The 19,582-nt window shown below is 32.8% G+C and overlaps 1 protein-coding gene and 1 pseudogene across 2 annotated transcripts; both read left to right on the plus strand.

Annotated features, from left to right (window-relative positions):
• Positions 1 to 1,290: 1,290 nt before the first annotated feature.
• Positions 1,291 to 8,634, plus strand: LOC142629525 (uncharacterized). Of its 2 annotated transcripts, XR_012843072.1 has the most exons (7): positions 1,291 to 1,600; positions 2,199 to 3,725; positions 5,570 to 5,882; positions 6,283 to 7,653; positions 7,788 to 7,877; positions 7,960 to 8,010; positions 8,093 to 8,634. XR_012843072.1 is itself a non-coding variant. In XM_075803533.1 (3 exons), the coding sequence occupies exons 1-3, from the start codon at positions 1,526 to 1,528 to the stop codon at positions 5,672 to 5,674; spliced, it is 1,707 nt and encodes a 568-aa protein (XP_075659648.1). In that variant the 5' UTR covers positions 1,291 to 1,525; the 3' UTR covers positions 5,675 to 6,251. The 2 variants fall into 2 exon arrangements, 1 of the variants encoding a protein (XP_075659648.1); XM_075803533.1 differs by lacking the exons at positions 6,283 to 7,653; positions 7,788 to 7,877; positions 7,960 to 8,010; positions 8,093 to 8,634 and having other exon boundaries at positions 5,570 to 6,251.
• Positions 6,250 to 19,582, plus strand: part of LOC142629230 (sugar transporter ERD6-like 5) — a 35,107-nt pseudogene continuing 21,774 nt past the window's right edge.

The following is a 19,582-nucleotide window of genomic DNA, read 5'->3' on the forward strand; positions in this document are numbered from 1 at the left end:
TGATAGATCATAATAATATTTGGTAAACTTGATAGTTCGGAAAGAAATTTATTCCAACTGTGAGTTAAGCAGAAAATTTTTGAATATTCCAAAAATAACAATCTCTCCTCTCATATAAATGTAGATCCTCACCAAAAATTTAATTAGTGTGACCTACTATTATGTGGGAGGAAGGAACATTAATCTTAGTGTAAAGAATTTGACATGAAGACCCTAATAAAATCTCATTCCCTTTATAATGTAAAGAATAACTTGTACATAGTGCCTATTAAATATTCATTTTATTTTTTTATTAATACTCTTAGTTGAAAATTCATAATTTTTTTAATACTCATAATTGGAACTTGTATTGTGCAAGAATAATATCTCTATTTTTTTTTTCTTAGAATTAATGGCTTATTATTTATCCCTACCTTTTAGGCACCTTTTCTTTAATTCCATAATTTTATATTGGAGTGTGAGACCAAAAAAATTAGGAGATATTTGGTTCAGCACTTTTAGCCGGAGACCCAAATCAAATCCAAATTCTTTTGTAAAGGGTTACTTAAACCCGTTATGTCCATCAAATATTCATGTTATACTTTTATTTTTTTAAATGGAAATATTCATGTTATACACTTATACTAATACCCTTAGTTTGCTATCTTTTAATTATTAAAAAAAAAACCCTTACAGTCAAATATTTGACAGAAGGACGCTAATAAAATCTAATTCCATTTGTAATGTAAAGAACAGCTTATACATTGTGCCTACTGCCTACCAAATATTCATTAAAAATTCATAATATTTTTTTAATACTCATTTAAATAAAATTATTATCTATCTCAATATTTAAAACTTTTCAACATTGTTTTCCACATTTTACATTAAAAAAAAAACCAGTAAGCATTACTTTAGGGAAACTAAATCACAAGCTTTATTTAATATTTATTAACAGCCTTTTATTTGTAATTAAATTTTTTATAAACTTTATTTTTAATTAACCGCTTCTTTCAAATTCAACAACTTTACTTTTACAAGACCCAAATCAAACACCTGATGTGCGTGGAAGTGCAACACTCACTTGAACCCCAAATGTTGAGAGCATCCACACAAAAAAAACACAAAACAAATCCTATCTATAACTCCAAAAAAAAAAAAAAAAACCAGGCTTTATCCTGAATCTTGTTACAAAAAGTCAAAACGGCTAAATATTATTTCAAAAGCAGGCTTAAAAAAAAAAAAAAAAAAAAAATTGAAGGCCTAAAAGGGCCGAAACTGAAAAACAGAACCAGCCAACCAGGGCCCAAAGCTGGTAAACAAGTCAAAGTGCCCACTGCCCAAACCCCAAATATTTATACCAGAAGACAAAGTGAACGGCTGATACTGATTTTTGGTGAGCAGTTGAGGACTTGAGGGAGGCGGAGAGCAGTCTGAGCAGTGAGCAGCAAAGAATCAGATTCCGAGGCAGTCCAGGCCAGGCGGAGCCGCGGAGGAAGCTTGCTGGCTGGTGCGGTGCTGCCTTGCTTGAGCTAGTGTTGAGAAGATGAGAACAGTGAAGTGGAGAGAATTAGAGAGAATGAGAGACAGGCAGAGGCGGAGAGCAAAGAGAAAGAGAAAGGTGAAATTTTTTGTTTTATTTGTTTTAATTTGTAGTTGTATTGCGGTTGATTTTTGGTTTGTCCAGAAGATAATAACATGTAACCGGATTTATCAAAATTTTTATTTTTTTTAGTTAAAGGGACGTGTCAGATTTTTGTTATTCATAATATTCATCTGTAACTAATTGTTATTTTTGTCCCTACTACCCTTTAGCTTTTAAAATTTTGGGGCCGGGCCTTAGGCAATTGCCTAACTCGCCTAAGGGCCGGCCTGCCCCGAATGAACCCATATGTCTCCTAGCTTTCTTAAAATCCCAGAATCCTCACCTCTAATCTCACAAGCTGACATTAAAAATTGGATTTCCAAATCAAATTTGAGCAAGCCCAGCCAGCGAGAGCATTAGCCTCTAAAGCTTAGTGGAGAAGTGCCAGATTGTCTATTTGGTATTGGTCTTTACTCTTTATACAAAACTTTACTAATTGTTCCACGTGACTTGATGATAATTGGTCAGAAACCAAATGCTACCAGCCTTCAATCAAACATCTCATGTGCATCTCTCTCTTTCTCGGTTTGTTTTGCACTGTGATTATTTTCTAACCAAATTTGATGTTGTCCAGACGATGGAGCTTCACCATTGGCGGCATTGGCAGCATCCGTTGGTCTTTAATGAAGACGAGAGAAGTGGACGTCTTTGTAAGGGGTGCTTGGAACCAGTATTTGGTCCTAGCTACAGTTGTATAGAAAGTGATTGCGATGGGTACTACGATCATCATAAATCATGTGCTGAACTACCCCTTGGGTTGCACCATCCCTCACATCCAAATCATCCTCTTATTCTCTTCGGCAGATATAAATATATTGACAACCAAGAAGAATATAAAAAATTTAGCAAATGCGACGTCTGCGGAGAAAGGAGTAATGAATACAGTTATTGTTGTTACCGTTGCAACTTCAACATTCACATCAGATGTTCTTCTTTATCACTCACCATCCAAACTGAAGTCCATGACCACCAATTGACCCGCCTTTGGAAGCTGTTGAAGTTCACTTGCGACTTCTGTGGCAAAGAAGGCAATCTGCCCTACCTTTGTGCGCAATGCGATTTCGCTATACATTCACGTTGTGCTGCTTGCCCACGCATACTGAAAGTTGATCGTCACAACCACCCTCTCCACCTCACCCCTTCTCTTGAAGTCCATCAATCCGACTCTCCAATTTGCCTACTCTGTGTTCGAAAAGTGGATACACTCTGCCTTTACTATTGCTCAAGATGTGATTTTGTTGCCCACCTCTATTGTGCTATGCTCCCCTGGAACCGGGAGTACATAAATTTGCAGGAACTTAAAGAGGAGCAGTCCACCGAGTCAAAATCTGAAGATTCAGAGCTCCATCAATCCTTTGACTCGAAAATTTGCAAAGTCAAAAAAACCACTGTGGGGGAGGACGGAACTGAAATAGCCATAGAAATCAAACACTTCAGTCACAAGCATGATTTGAAGCTTACTGATGAGATTTCGAATAACACAAAATGCAACGGGTGCGTACAATCCATTCTCTCTCCATTTTACAGCTGTACCCCGTGTAGCTTCTTTCTCCATACATCTTGTTCTAAATTACCCAAAATAAAACGACACCCAGTTGATTCACACCCTCTCACCCTCAGTTATCAGCAAGCTTCTTTTGTTTGTAATGCCTGTGGCCAGAGGTGCAACGGCTTAAAATACAACTGTAAAAAATGCGGGTATAATTACAATGTTCAATGTATTTTATTATCAAACACCCTCACTCTTGCCTGTCATGAGCATCGTCTTTACCTCTCCATCACATACTCTCCACAAAAGTGTAGTAGTTGTAATTCTGAAAAATATTATGTATTCCGTTGTTCCACTTGTGAATTTGTTCTAGACTTAAAATGTGCTACACTACCACAAACCAAATGGTACAACAAACATGAACATCCCTTCAACCTCCGTTATACTCTTGAAGATGACTCTGGTGAATATTACTGTGATATCTGTGAAGAAGAACGAGATCCCAAGCAATGGTTCTACTACTGTGCAGAGTGCAGCTTTCCTGCTCATCGTGACTGTATTCTTGGGAAAAATCCAAATGTCAAGCAACACATAAAGGCCACCAATTGGGAGGTGCTACACAGTAATTTGACTCTCACCCACACACAATGTACTTTCATTGAAGAAATAAAAACCAATGACAATGTTAAAAGTGATCTATCAATGTGCCTAATATAATTTCAACATTCACAATATTTGTTTATAGGAAGACCACTGTCGTTTTAATTTTTATGTATATTTTTCATATAGGTTGAGCCTTTAATTCTTTATTTTTTAATCTATTGTATTATTATGGTTGTCTATTGGTGTAGTTTTGGGGAACTTTGTTTTTAAGATGAAGCTTATTAGGCATTTTATTGGTTTGTGGCTAATAAGTGTAATATGTGGACATCATGTACATGGGTTCCACACCCCTGCTTTTTAATGAATTATTTACTTTTTTTAATTTTTTTTTAAAAAGGACTTGAACGAAAATCACTTGATATTCATGGACGTTCACTGCTTGTGTTTTTTGGCTTCTAAGATTTTGTTTTCGTTCTATTTTAACCTATCCATAGGATCTCTTGCCAGTTGAGAGGAGCCTTAGATTTATAGAACAAAATAATTTTGTTTCTAAGGTACTTGACCTTTTTACTACCAAAAGGATAGTGTTCCGGCATGTGGGAATGAGGTATTTGAGAATGGGAGTTGATGATGACAGGAACAGTGCTAGAACTAATAATGTTAAAAGTGAAGTCTAGAAAATATTGTGGAAAGTCAAAATTTCTGCAAAGTTTCACTTTTGATCTGGAAAATACTGCATGATGTTATACTAGTTAAGGCAGTCTTATTGGATAGAAAGCTTAGCTGTGATATTGCTTGTAAAATTAACTTCATAACAAAAGGTAGGCCCATCAAGGATTGACAAATTATTTCAATCCCAAATGGAATTTGGAAGAGAGATACCATATGAAGTGGCGTGCTTTTGTTGCAAAGTCTAGAGAAGGAAGAAGACTCTTTGTTGGATGTTTTAACAACACATGCTTCAACAGGATGGTGGCCGGATCTAATACTGCATGAAAAGCAAATTTTCAAAACTCAAATATGGCACTAGATTTTCAAATAATGACTCTTGATATCAGGTCCATTACTAGATGATTTGGATAATGGCTCTCAAAAAAGATTGAGGGTTTAATTTGGGAATTAAGTTTCTATAATATCTACACGTATTTATGCCACTCCTTTCTCTACTAGCACATTTGAGGTTAAAGTGTTCTTAGAATCTGTGTTAAAACCATGCGGCATCTCATGTTCTGTAAACTTATTTGTGAGTTAGGCATGTTAATTATTACAACATTTAGCTTGGTACTTTGAAAGATATTATGATATCCAGTCCTAATCCCTATAGATTGTGTCTTTCGAGTGTGATACATCTTCTAAATTAATCTTGATTATTTCTACTCTCTATTTGATACTCAGTTAGTCACCAAATAATGTATTTGTTTAGAGGTATTCTCTTCTTCTTATGCTTCATTAGTTCTATTCTTTTTGTTAAATTGTTATTTATCAATTCTCGGTATGTAATTTAATTAATTTCAAAATGGGAATGGAGCTTTAGAACATTCTTGTTTTTCTACCTTTCTCTTTATCAATTGTTCAATATATTTCACTTAGTTATAATAATGCATTTACGAGTGTGTTTAATTTTCTCAAGACGATCAAGTTAATGCCTTGTATTCTACACCATCTATCTGTACTAAGGCAAAAAAATGCAGCAAATGAATTATGGCCAGTAAAAACTGATGATTATTTCCCATAAGCTTTACTGTTTTTCCATCCACAACCTTGCTGGTATTTATAATGGTTTCCAGTATTGCCATATTGCATCTGTCAAGCATTGGCTGACATGCTCAAATGATGAATTTCTTTTTTTGCAGGCAAAGATTGGTCGAAAGAAAGAGTGTGAAGCTGCTCTACAAAACCTTAGAAGGGAGATTGCTGATATTTCTCAAGAAACTGCTGAGATTAGAGAAATGTTTTGACTTCAGATGCCAATGAGAAATGTCTTTGTTTCCATTTTAAGTAGCAAAATTTAAACACAGTCTCGAATTTTCCCAACATTTTTTTATTAGAAACAAATATTGACATGGTTTTTGAATAATTTTACAGTAGTACACAGAAACCCTTCAATGGCTTTGTGGAGCTAGTATTCTCAACTTATTCCAATGGAATTAGGCTCATCCACTCATTGTAAGCTTTATATGCTAATCTTTGTAGCATGTTTTGTTTGTGTGACTTTTTTGATCTTTTATGGCTAACATGAAGGTGACTTAGGTAGACTTAGGTAGGAGTTGGCCTGATGGTATTACAACAAGTTGGAGGGGTCAATAGCATTGCATTTTATGCAACTATATTCATATTAGCCGGTAGAAAAATACTTTTTTTTCCCCTTTTTTGTTCCTTTTTATGTCAACCTACAGTTGACAAAGAATTTGGAAGTTGAATAGAGGAATACTTTGTCTATGATAGGGTTTTTGGTAGTGTTGGGACCGTGGCAAAGGTTGCGGTTCAGGTTCTTGACTCTTTTCATGTAATTCCAACCTTTGGTTCTGCTTAATGCTTTTTAAATAATTTAGATGCTTTTGTACAGATTCCAATGACAGCATTAGGGGTAATTTTTATGGATAAATCTGGACAACCACTACTTCTATTGGTAAGAAGGTTGAGAAATCTGTACTTTGTAATGGAGTTGAATAAAAATAATTTTGAATCCCATTCACAGGTTTCGGCAGCAGGAACATGCTTAGGCTGCTTTCTTGTGGGATTGTCATTGTTCTTACAGGTTTTTTCTAGAGAAAAATCTATTTCTCTTGAATTCTTTCTTCATTGTTTCAATTGAGTATTACTTAAAAGGATGAAGCTTCAATTATGCAGGATCTTCAAACATGGACCAAGATCACTCCAATTTTTGCGCTTGTTGGTGTACTGGTATTGCAATCATCCCAAGGACAGTTCTTTCTTCTTTATACTGCATATACTAAAGGAAAAACAGAAAGTGGAAAAAAAAAAGTTTCTTTTTGCTTTTATCTCCAACTTTCATAATTTTGTTCATGGTCTTCCTATTACAACTAGTGTGGAAGTCCTATGAAGTTTAATGCTCATTAATGGAAGCCCGATTACTTCCATTACCTGTGGTTTAGTCAACCCATTAGAAGCAATTCAGAAATACTATTTGCCCCTTTGAAAGAACGAATATTTCCCTCCACAGAATGAATATTTCTGAAGCACTATCAAGTTTGTAGGTTCTTGCATAAATTTGTGCATTTTTATATCTGATTTTAGCCATCCATTACAGCTCCCAATCTATGTTCATGGTGCAATTGCCTTTAACATTTGCATACTGCCTTGAAGGTCATAATTCCATCATCATACATCAGTTTATGTTAACCATTGGTTTGAGCCAAATCCTTAAAAAGTTGAATTTTGTTGATCAGTTTAGTTTTGCAATTAGGTATACACAGGATTTGTTTAGTTCTGCAATCAGGTGTGCTAACCTTTTTTCTTGTGCAGTTCTATGACTTGGAGAAGCATACAAAAGATAAAATGGAGATAAAAAAGTCTAAATGTCAACATAAATGCCTCAAGGTGGTTGAATTAATTGGCTTTGTTTGGTGTGGAGTTGATATGGAGATTACAAAGTACATATTGAGTCATACTGTGTTACTTGAAAAGATAATTATCAATCCCCGCCATCCATTTATAGTGAGTAGTGACAACTGAGGACACTGATGAGCATCTAAAGGCAAGAAGTCGTGCCAGGCAGCACCTTGAACATAAATTACCTCCAGGAACACAACTAGTAGTACTCTAAATATGATCAACAATTTCTTGCTTTAAATTCCAATATTCTTTTGTATGACCTGATTTGCAGTACTCAGTATTTGGGTCAATTATGACAATTGGAGCAATGTTAGATGCAGTGCTGAGTGGAAGAATAGCAGACATCCTTGGTCGCAGAGGGGTAAGTTTTGCTAATTCCCTTTACATGTCTCTAGGTATATGTAAAGATTTTAGGTGCATTATGTTCTTCAACTCATTAGTTCTTCTTCTTCAATTACCTTAGCTAAAGACATCTCTTCTATTAAAAAAAAATAGGTACCTGTATATATAGCAGAAATAACCCCCAAAAATCTCTGAGGAGGATTTACTACTGTGCATCAATTATGGCAAGACCACTAAGAAATTGTACGTTGAGTGAGTATCTTTATGATTCATGTGCATAACTATTGATTATTGTTCAGTTCATGATTTCTTTTTGGGTCAGCAGTTACATATTTTGTTGGAACTGTTGTTGGCTGGCGCACCTTGGCTCTGATAGGTATCTTCAGTTCACATTTCCTATTGTATAAAACTGAATATAATTGCTCTATCAACTGGATTTTAATTAATTTCATTTGCAGGAACTATTCCATGTCTTGCACAGCTTATAGGTTTATTATTATTCCTGAATCTCCAAGATGGCTGGAACATTCAGTTCAAATGGAATGTATCACCTTGAGTAATGTAAGATTAACGTTTGAAGCATCCAATGGTTTAGAATTATGAAACTAGTTTAAAAAACCCTAATTCTTGGATTAGCTGTGCCTCTCTAACCCATGAGCCAACCTGAACATGTTGGATCATTATTTTGAATCCAAACTGACATGATGATTCTCTGAAACATGATCACAACTTATTGGGTTGGGTTGCAGTGAAGGATTGTTGAGGTCCTTTGGTTTTGCACATATTTCTTGCACCAAATAATCCACAAGCAAGCAACTATTCTGCAGATCTGCATTGAGGGGCATCAAACCCTGCTGAGTGTGTCTTGTTTTGTCTTTCAATACCTGGGGTAGACATTTTCCTTACACCTAGATAGGTTTGTACAGATTGTACTTGAAGAGTATACGGATTGATTACTAAAAATATTGGGTGTGTTTGGGATTGAGACATGGCCTATAAAAAAAAAAAGATGGAAACATGTTGGCATTATTGTTCTTTTTTCTCCATTTCTCTTATCTCTTTTTTCCCTCTACTTCTCGAGGTACTTTTCACAAATAGTGTTAATAGAACTCTATAAATTTCCGTCCCTTCATCCTTACAAGCCAAAGTCAAACCCTTCCTCATCTTTGGAAACCCTTAAACTTTACATACTTATTCTATCAAATAGGCATAAAAAAAACTTACCAAACTAAAGCCAATTTTGCATCGTAAAACTTTCTTCTACAAATCTAAACCCTATATTCACAAATCGCTATAAACCTGAACCCACCACAAGCATATGTAGGCAAATTCTGCAATTTCTCTTGCGTCACTGTTAAAGAAGTTAATTAGATTACTTGTATCTAGCTTTCCTAAATTCTGGAAAATAGTTTGTAGAATGTAGAAAAGAGAGGAAACATGGTATGCCACTTGCACTTGCACAGAATGTGGTTTGATGGGTCTAGACCTTTTTGCAGCTCGTATAAATTTCTCATTAGAAGGTAAAATCCCTAAATTACTTAAAATAAACAAGAAGTGTGTGGTTTAAAGTTTGACTATTGAATCCGTTAATAGTTGTTGAATTACAATTTCCATGCTCTTGCTGGACTTGCTTATTCTGTGCTTTAGATGCCCCTCTTAGAATCTTGACCACCCCCTGTTTTGATGGGTTGCATTCAAAAAAGGACCTTCATTCTTTTCTTTTTTGACTTTTAGACTTGTGAAATAGGAACTACACTTTTTTTTTTTAATAAAAAATAAAATAAACAAAGAGGGATTTTGATAGTTTTTGCAATTGGTTGACCCCCTAAATGGAATTTTTGTAGATTTATCCATAAATTTTCTGAAGTTTCCATGTCTAACACTTTGTGTCCATAAGCTATATCTCAACTGGTATTTTATTTTTTCAGGTTTTAATGATTCCTAGACAATGTCCCTGATTTTTATTTGTCTGAAAAATTAACTCGATTCCTTGTAATTTCAGTTAGCAAGAAAAGTGGAGCCTTTAAGTTGACTGAATCAATTTGAATACAAGAACACAAAAATCCTAGCATATCTACTTAATGCTATCTTTTAGTTACCAACATCAATAATCGTCTATTTAAACATGCTATCATATCTATTAGTTTAAAAGAAATACTAGTCCCAAATACTTTTAATGTTCCAGATTCTCTTTATTATTCCCAATTAATCCGCAATCAAATAAACCGTAGAAGAAAGCCTAATTTCAAATGCTTTACTATAGAACTAGTGTGCAAGAAACCTGGCTTACCTTGCTGGAAAAGGGTTCATACTTGTCTGCATTTCTTCAAGTATTTGCCCTTAGTCTCTGGTACTAGCTTTGATATAAATTGAACTGTCAATCCTGATATGCTTGAGATTTGAGACTATACACAAGGTCCCTGAATAAATAAATAATTAAATAAAAAAAAGTGGAGTGAAAAGTTTGTATTAGGCAATAAACTGGAATAAAAAATTTGCAATGGACAGTGGAGAGAGAAAGATGCATCACCTGCTGAGCTCCATTCCTTTAAGAAGTTAAAAACATATGACACAATCCAAGAACTAAACTAGTTTACAAAAGACACAAGGTTTCCGCTGAACCCTTCATGTTTATTAGAAATATCTAGAATAGCAAACTATAATTGAATTTGAACCCATGATTTAGTGGACTAATTTTTGAAGTACGCATTGAAGTGTACAGAGTTCTTGTTGTATATAAAGTTATATACAATGTAGGTTGTTATATATTTAAGATTAAAGAGGAGAGATTTCAAAATGCCATTGAAAGTGCTGCTGAGCCTTGGTTTAAAGAGCTTAACTCCTATTTGATCGGTTGAACTTGTTTTGATCAATTGAGATATGGCTCATTAAGTCAAAGGCAGTATAATATGAGAACCCTGTTCTTTGTTCAATTCCTGGCTTGATGATGAAGGAATACTTGATCGATCGTAAAAACTGTTTTTCTGCAATTTTCTAGATGGGGATTTTCTGGTTTGTCAAACCGCTAATACTCTGTGAATATTATAGTCAATCAAAGTGGCTGTTTTTGAAGGGGCATAACCCTTCAGCTATAAATAGTGATCTATATTCATTTTTGTAACTACCTTCTTTTACCATTTTTCATAAAAATTCACAAGAATTCTCTTGGTAATACTACTTGAAGAATTCTAAACTTAGTTGTGTTTGGGAACAAATTTGCAGTAATCCTTTAGTATCATTTGAGTGTGGGCAAATATTGTTTAAGATTAGCAAGGTGATTGTGTCTAAGCCTTTTGTTATCTATCTATTTATTGCTATTCCTTCATTGTATCATATACTTTTCCAGAAGTTTTTGCGCCATAACTGACCTCTGACATTATGAGCCTTGTTTTTCCTGCAAGTCCTTGTCCAAATGATCCAAAATATACCTAAAAACATTAGCAAATGTTCAGCATGTGACATAAAGTGTTCAACGAGAAAAACAGCACAAGATGCTATATTTATTGTCAAATGTCATAAGAAAGCTCCCTTTTTCTAACCGTTTAACAAGTTCAATCCTGGTTCTTGAAATATCCCATTTTCTGAACATTAATAATGTTTTAAGTAGTTAACAAGCTCTAGGTTTGATTCAGCCAGAAAACTTCCTCAACTTTTAAATTTCAGAAGAGGGAGTATTTTTTTTTTTTTTTTTAGTACAATAGAAGGTGTGTTCATAGTCCACATGTCTATTAGTATTGTGTCATGAACCTCTAATAAAATATCAGAATGGCTTAACATGTTGAATATGTTAATGTGGGAATTGTGAGTATTTACAAAAATAAAGCAACCTGTACATGTCCACACTAAACCTGTATTTGTTAGCATTAGATAAAAGTCAGCCTCGTCAAAACACACCGATAAAAAATTACTCTTAAATCTCAGTTGATTGTTGAAGGGGTTCTGTCTGCATTTTCTCCCCTCAAAACGCTAAGGTGCACACTTTTTCTCGAGTCAATCTTTGCCTGCAGTTGATGGGCTTAGTGAGTTGTGGGCCTACTGTGATGAGTGAGACTTGGGCTTACGGAAGTGTGTTTCGGATTGGTAGGTCTTAAGTAACTGATACAAATCAGGCCTAAATTCAAGTAGATCAGATTGGGCTTCCTAAACTGGTGGGGTTGACCTGGCCCAAACCTAATAATGTGTGTTTCCTTTGTTTGTTTAGTTATTTGTGGATTTGATTTTGTGATTGGGTTTCGGGTTTGTTAAAACAAGTGGGTTTGTTTGTGGGTTTTGGGTATATGGAAATCTGGTGGCTTTGGTTTCGGTAGATGGGATTTGGGTATAGCTTTGCCCAAGAAGATTTTAGAGATTTGTGTTCGCCAGTTTGTGGGTTTTGGGTATATGGAGAGAGAGAGAGAGAGAGAGAGGGGTAATAGAATACATTGAAAAATTATTAATCATGTAAATCTAAAAATAAATATAATAATACTTCATAGTTGTTCAAAGGAACCTAAGTTGAGACGAAGAAGATTTGAAAGGAGGCCATTTAATTTGTGCCTTTGGAAGCAACGAAAAGTATGGTACATAGGATAGATTTATTATTATTGTACATAATGGCAAGGGATAGAGACTTTTTATAACTAAGCCGAAATTTCACAATGAACTTTTGACGTAATGCATGGGAACAACGTTAGCTCAATGAAAATTAACTATCAAAAGTCCAAGTCTATACAAATATGCGATCTAGTAAAGGAAATTTCATGTTTTGTTCCTAAAGATTTTTTTTTATTTTTTAGAAACAAGAGTATTTCTACTAAGAAGAAATGAAAGAAAGCATCCATGAAGTTTCAATCTTTCTTATTATAAAAACAAAAAAGAATAGAATAGAAAGAAAGAATCTTTGAAGTTAATCAGGTATTGAAGATATATATGTACCGTTTCTAATGTAATTAATTTAATTGATCACAATCATTGAATCTACCAAATTTAACCAGATATGTAGTTGGGCTTATGAACTTCATATAGGCTCTTGGATATAAATAGTGGTAGAAATCTCCTTGGTAAGTAACTCAATGAAAAATTAATTACTCCATTTTAGAGTATACTTGTGCAGTGTTAATTAAGGTTATGCATGCCTTTGATTTTTCCCTATAATTCATCACTGTCAAGAAAGTGTTGAATTTGTGCAAGAGAATATAAGTTCCTCCTTGGAAAGTGAGACTAATTTTTGGAGAATTTTTGGCATTGACGAGAGAAAGGTCTATTTTCTGTTGTGTGGATAAAACAAGTAGTTAAGGAAGCCTCAAACCTTGGCGATGGAACCTTATATGAACATGGCTTAGATAAGTTCTAAATGTTTATGTTTTACTCTTTTGTCCATTTCATAAAAACCGTCGATTAAATTAGGGCATGAAAGACTTGTTTAAAGTAATTCCAAAAGAATAAGGCCTTTTTCCTACTTGCTATGTATTTTTCTTGTTTCTCTGAGCAGTATTTTATATATATATATATATATATATATATATATATATATATATATATTGTTAGATTGTGTTGAAGACTTGTTATATATTGTTATATTGTTAGGCTTGTTATATATTGAAGACTTGTTATATATTTTTTTTTCCTTCTTCTGCCGCCAATCTATCCATGGAGGTGGAACAACGGTGGAGGAGAAAGAGATGGAGAGAGAAACATAGAGAGAGAGTCAAACATAATACTTTTTTTGGGTTTAGAGATCGATATAAAATATAATAAATTAGGGATAATTAATGAGATCCTAATCAGAATATTAGCATTAATGAGAATTTTTTTTTTTTTACTATTGGATCTAGTTAAATCCAATGGTATAGAAAAGGTGTAACTCTTTAGAGTTATATCAAGTGTAACTTAAACACATCTCTCTCTCTCTCTCTCTCTCTCTCTCTCTATATATATATATATATATATATATATAATTTGATAGTTGAGAGGTGAAAAATTTGACTGCATGTTTCTATTAGAAAGACCAAGAAGTGTCTACCCTTTTTTTTTTTTAGAATAAGTGTCAACCAATTAAATTACAAGTCATGTTAGCTTTTGTGTTTCAAAACATAGGAGCTTTGTTGAGAGTAATATTTGAGAAGACATGATGAATGGTACTTATGCTTGTTTTTACCTCTTTTTTTGTATCTCTTTTCCATTTTCCTTCTTTTTGGAAAGCTTAAATATTAGATTGGGGGAGAGGAAAAAAAAAAAGATGATGAAAGGGAATTACTTTCATTATAATGATACTCTTTTTTATAAAATTATAAGACCACGATTTTTTATGTATTTAGATACGTTAAAAAAAAAAAAAAAAGGCAAAAGGCAAAAGGAAAAAAGAAAAATGAATTTATAGTCTATAAAAAATCTTACAAAATCTTCATATTCTTTTCTAAAAACAAGTAAATAAGAAACAACATAAAGACAAAGATATTTTGAAGAAGTACTCTTTTGTTTTTCTCTTCTTTTATTTTTTAAGGTAGAATCTATTGAATCAAATTTAGAAAATTGAGTATATTTTGTTTGTTTGTTTGTCTAAAGAAGGACATTGTATTTTCTTTTGTAAGGGGGGTTTTCATAATTCTAATGCCAAGAAAAGTTTAAAGATTTTCAATGTCCTTTCTGTTAAAACAAGAAAAAGAAAAAAAAAGTTGTTGTACTTAGTTGAAACTAGAAACACAAAAGAATCAATCTAATTTCTTGATGATAATGATGGGTCTCAAAACGCGGTCGTTTTATGTCATTAGTTTATTACCTAACTAGAATCAAAATGACACAGTTTTGCGAGACTTTTATTCTAAATTCTAATTGGATTTACTTCTCAGGACTTGTAATTCTAGTGCTTTCATATAGATAGGAGTTCTTTACCAGTTTGTAACAATTCTAGTGTGTTTCTATTCTGTACTTGTGTCAACTGAATTTTCATGTTGAGATTCTGTTAATAAATTGAATCTTCTTGCTTTTGCACGTCGAATGGGCCTTCTTTTGATTTTTTTGTTTTAATCAAATTAAATTGAAAGGGTGAACGGTAATTTGATACTTCTGTGAAGATGGTTCTGGTGGAATTTGGCATTCTCTGCAATGCATTACCATCTTTCATTAGATGCTCATTGCGTTATTGCACTTTTGATTTGTTTCAATTAAGTAAAAGAGCCGGTATGTGTTATTGTACTTTTAATACAAATAATTTGTTCCACTTTTTTCATGTCAAAAAAAAAAAAAATTTGTTCCACTTTTTGTGTTCTATTTAATGCTCCACTAATTATGTTTGTGAATGTCTTTTTCTTTTTTTAACTTCAATTCTTTTATAAGAAAAGTGAAAAGATTACATGATAAGTTTTAATTAGTGGAATGTAAACTATAATAATTCTAATATTTATTTATAATAATAAGGATAATGATAATATTAATAATTATTTATTTATTTATTTTTATTGACATTCATTTTTAGATTAAGGTTGACTCTTGACTATCCTAAAAACCCAACAATTTTACACCTCACTATTATCTTTAATCATTTATTTAAAAATTTTAAATAACAAGATACAAAAAGTCTCTAATAACCCAAAATCTCTTTTCTTCGTCTAAACTAAACTATATTAGTACTAGCCTTGTTACATGCATTTTACGCTTAAAATGAAACTTTTTTTTTTTTTTTTTTTTTTTGTCTAGTGTCATAATTTTCCTTTTTTTTTTTTTTTTTTTTGAATAAGTTTGTTTTGAAAACATAGATTAATAGGAGAGTGTCCAATTTTGTAGGTATTTTAAGTGGAGTTAAAGATATATTTTTACCAAGTTGTCCTTAAGTTTTTTATGTTAAACCTAAGGTCCAAAGATATTTCTAAACTACATAAAAATCCAGTCCAAAGAGGAGGAATCCTCTTATTGATAGTATGTGTAATCCTCTTATTGATAGTATGTGTGTGTGTGTGTGTGTATATATATATATATTCCTAATTTACATTAATTATTATTTTTTATTTGATAGTTGGTGAGTGCCAATTAAAATACAAGTTACTTAGAAAATTAAAATTTTAATAATATAAGAGGTAATTACACTCCCCTACTTTGAGTTTTGAGGAAATGACACTGTACCACAAACTTGTATGAAAAAAACACTTTTCCCCCTTAACATTCAGGCTGAGTTTGGATAGGGTGGCTGCGTCTGGCGTTCGCGTTTTTGACTTTTTTTTTTTTTTTTTTTTCTTCCCTGCGCACACCTTCCAACAGGGGACAGGTGTACTGTGCACCACTGTGCGTGAACAATAACCGCACAGTGGTGCATTGTTCATGTACTTTTCAGATTTTTTAAAATTAAAAATGGGACCCACGTCACTATTCACCCATTTAAAAATTATTTTACTACAGTGTTTTCAGTTTTCAGTTTTCAGTTTTCAGCTGTATCCAAACGGACCCTCAATTGACCAAATTTTGTTAAATTAATATTAAATTTTTTTGTTGTTGTAGAAAATTAGAAATATTTTTTAAAAAAATTTATTAACCTGCCCTTTGCTCTATTGTCGACCACAACAAGTTGTGTAAACATTTTTGAAATTTATTGTGGTTCTAAATTTTTTGAATAAGTACATTCCCTATCACAATAGATAGATCTTACGTAATCTTGGAACCTATACGGGAATTAGATACGTACATATATTTGATGGCAATGGATAAGATAACTAGTATTGCCTAATCCTAAGCTGGAATGGCTGCACTTGAAATTCACTTTGTGATATTAGTTAGTTATTTGTTTTAAGATCATTAATTAAGCCAGCATATTTAGAAACTAGAAAGTTTGAAACTGAGGAACATATGAACTAACAGTAATCTCCTATATTTTTCTTTGTTTGTTTATTTGCTTTGGCTTGGTTAATTGAATTGTGGCTCATCTTTGTTTATTTCTATTAACTACTGTTTAGTATATTTACTATTTGAGCTTAAGTGTGGTTATTATTTCGTCATATAGGGAACGATTAGGGAAATTAGGGAATCTAAAAAGTTGCAAGTTGGTTGACACTGTTATGATATATTATAATATAGGAGTCATGAAAAAACTACAGATATAAAGTTTTGAATTTTAACAGTTTTACGTATTTAGATTGAAATTTGGTGCAATAGTTAGGGCTATTACATCACATAATCTCTTCTCAATGGTTCAAATCAAAATTAAAAAATTAATTTTGATACTAACTATTAGATCAAGAAAGTTAAAAAAGTATTTAAAAAAAGGTGAAAGATAAATAAGTTTAAAATTTTGAAAAATAAAAATAACGTAAGAGGAGTGGTATGATGTAACAACCCTAACTATTTCCCTAAATACCATGACATTACCAAAGACAAAGTAACCAATTTCATTGATTTCAATTTAATATGAGGTTACTGACCCCTAGAATAGGATAGAAGATGCACTAATATGCACGTAAAGACCAACCTTATCAATCAAGTGGTTGTCATTAAATGCTTGAGAACAAAATACTTACCTGATTGCAAGATAATAAATGGGTAAATAGCTCAGTTGGTACAGCTCAGGCCCAAAAAAGGTTTAGGCCCAAGGATCTTGTTTTGGGCTGAGGCTTGATGGTTCTTGGTGTGTGATGGGCTTTTGTTTGGATTGCAAAAGGAGAATGTGATGTGGTAATTTGGCACATGAAAAACTCTCAAAAGACTTAATAACAGTTATTAATATACAGTTTAGACTAGATTTATCAAAATTATTTATAATATCATCACGGTTTAAATTTGATTGAATTTCGGTCCGACTTTAAAGACTTTGAACTTCTCAATTTTCAGGTTCTTTGAATGATTTGGGTTTCAAAATAGATAATTTATTCAATTGCATATAGTAAATTAGAGTAAGATACTTCTAAACATGTTTAGAGTAAAACTTTTACCTTTATATAAAACCCCCCAAGTATCACATAGCTGACTACACTCAAGTTTGGAACCCAACGAGCCTGGCTGCTACAAGCTTAAAGCTGCAACAGTCTTGTACGAAGTTGCTGCTTATACTTGCTACTATTGCCTTGTACCAAGGCCACCCTCACTAGCAGCCACTTTAATTAAAGTTGTTCATGGAACAAAGTAATGATGCTCCTACATCACTTGTGGGCTAATACTGTCAATACCTTTATTCAGCAAAGGCTAGGCCCATCCCATTAGGTGAGTGGATGAAATTCATGTGGTAAAAGAACCACCGAGCCTTTGGACCTAGTCTTTAACTCTTTAATTCCCAATCATACATGTTCTCGAGCCAATTTTATAAGTTCACATTAAACGATAAAGATTTGGCTGTTACCCTATAAATCTATATATATTGAAAAGCTCTAGTATTTGCTTGATGGGTATTGAAACTAATTTTTGAGCAAAAAGATCGATAGATTTTATTAAATAGAAAATTAGCTAAAATCAGCTAAGAATACATTATTGATATGCGATGGAACATTCTTCATTTACACTGAAAAATCTCTAAAATATCTTGCATGTCTCGCCAGATTGTGAGCTACCATATTGAAACTAATTTAGTAGAACATAATAGATATAGTACTAATGTCATAAATTGGTTAGGTAAAAAATTTGATGAACATATACAAACTACATAAAAATAAAAAGGTCAAGCTGACTCAAGCATAGAAAACTATTATAGTTCAAGCTGGCTGAGCCAATTATTTAAAAAAAAAGTCGGCTGAGCCAAGAAAACCAAAACTCCTTATTTATAACACAAATGACATGAACATAATTTGTAACAATCTCAAATGATTTCCTTTTTCTTCTATAAAAAAAAAAATTCCTTTTCTTATTTTTTGTAAATCAAAATGCTAATAAGGGAATGACAATGACATGGGCCCTTATTGAACAGACTAACACTAGAGTAGAGGTTTCCAAACCCTTATTGAAGGTATCCCAATAACTTCAATGATAACTTGGCAAACACTGTTTTTGGCTTTTGTAGAGTGCAAGAAAAGAAAAAGGAAAGTACTAATAAAGCTTTTAGGCTTTTCCTTCTATTATTATTATTTTTTTAAATTTACCAACAAGGCAACAAGTACCAAAACAGCAAAATAAATACTAATTAAAAGCTTTTATGAGGTTATTTTCATAGCTTATTTAATTTATTTAGTTTATTGGGCAAACTCGATGTTAAAAAAAATTGTATATTCCCTTTTGAAATGAAATTAAGTAGAGTAAAATAGAAAAGTTTTTTTTTTTTTTTAATACAATATAGAAATTCTACTCTAACCTAATCTAAGTGTATATGTGTGTGAAAGCTCCCTCTTGAAAACTTGAACCCCGGCCCTTATCCCTACACCCCACAAACACTTAAACTTGTAGAGTGACCATCGCACCAATTGTGCTGTAATAGAAAAGTTTTTTATCATAAGAATCAAAAGATCATATCCCAAAAATATTTATTGGCACGTGTTGTGTGCTAATCAAAGCACAAGCACATGATGTGTCATGCGTGTTTATTGTTTTTTTGGGATAAAGAGTCATGTGTATTTATTGACTAAGTAACCAAACATAAAAAAGTACTAGAAAACTAGTCATTAATTCAGAAATAAATAAAAATAAACTATGACCTTTATGTCAACTTTGTCAAGAAATTCCTTCTAAAAAAACACTTTGTCAAGAAATTTGTTGGATAAAAATTTCAAAAATAAATATCAACCAATTTAAGCTATTTCCAGTTGGATGACAGCAAATATTCCCTAGCAAAGTTTTCAAAAATGAATAGATGATACCATCCTTTATTTTTCTCAGTTGATTGTTGAAGGAATTCTGTCTGCATTTTAAAAGTTACTCTTAAATCTCATTTGATTCCTGAAAAATATCAGCATTTTCTCCTCTAAAAACGCTAAGGTGCACACTTTTTCTCTTGAGTCAATCTTTGCCTGCAGCTGATGGGCTTAGTGAGGTGTGGGCCTACTGTGATGAGTGAGACTTGGGCT

Source organism: Castanea sativa, chromosome 3 (assembly GCF_040712315.1).
Source record: "Castanea sativa cultivar Marrone di Chiusa Pesio chromosome 3, ASM4071231v1".
Taxonomy (NCBI): Eukaryota; Viridiplantae; Streptophyta; class Magnoliopsida; order Fagales; family Fagaceae; genus Castanea; species Castanea sativa.

Coding starts and splice junctions, on each gene's coding strand:
- LOC142629525 (XM_075803533.1), top strand. CDS start 1,526: ATGAGAACAGTGAAGTGGAGAGAATTAGAGAGAATGAGAGACAGGCAG. Junction 1,601..2,198: donor GAGCAAAGAGAAAGAGAAAG/GTGAAATTTTTT, acceptor GATGTTGTCCAG/ACGATGGAGCTTCACCATTG. Junction 3,726..5,569: donor TAAAGGCCACCAATTGGGAG/GTGCTACACAGT, acceptor CTTTTTTTGCAG/GCAAAGATTGGTCGAAAGAA.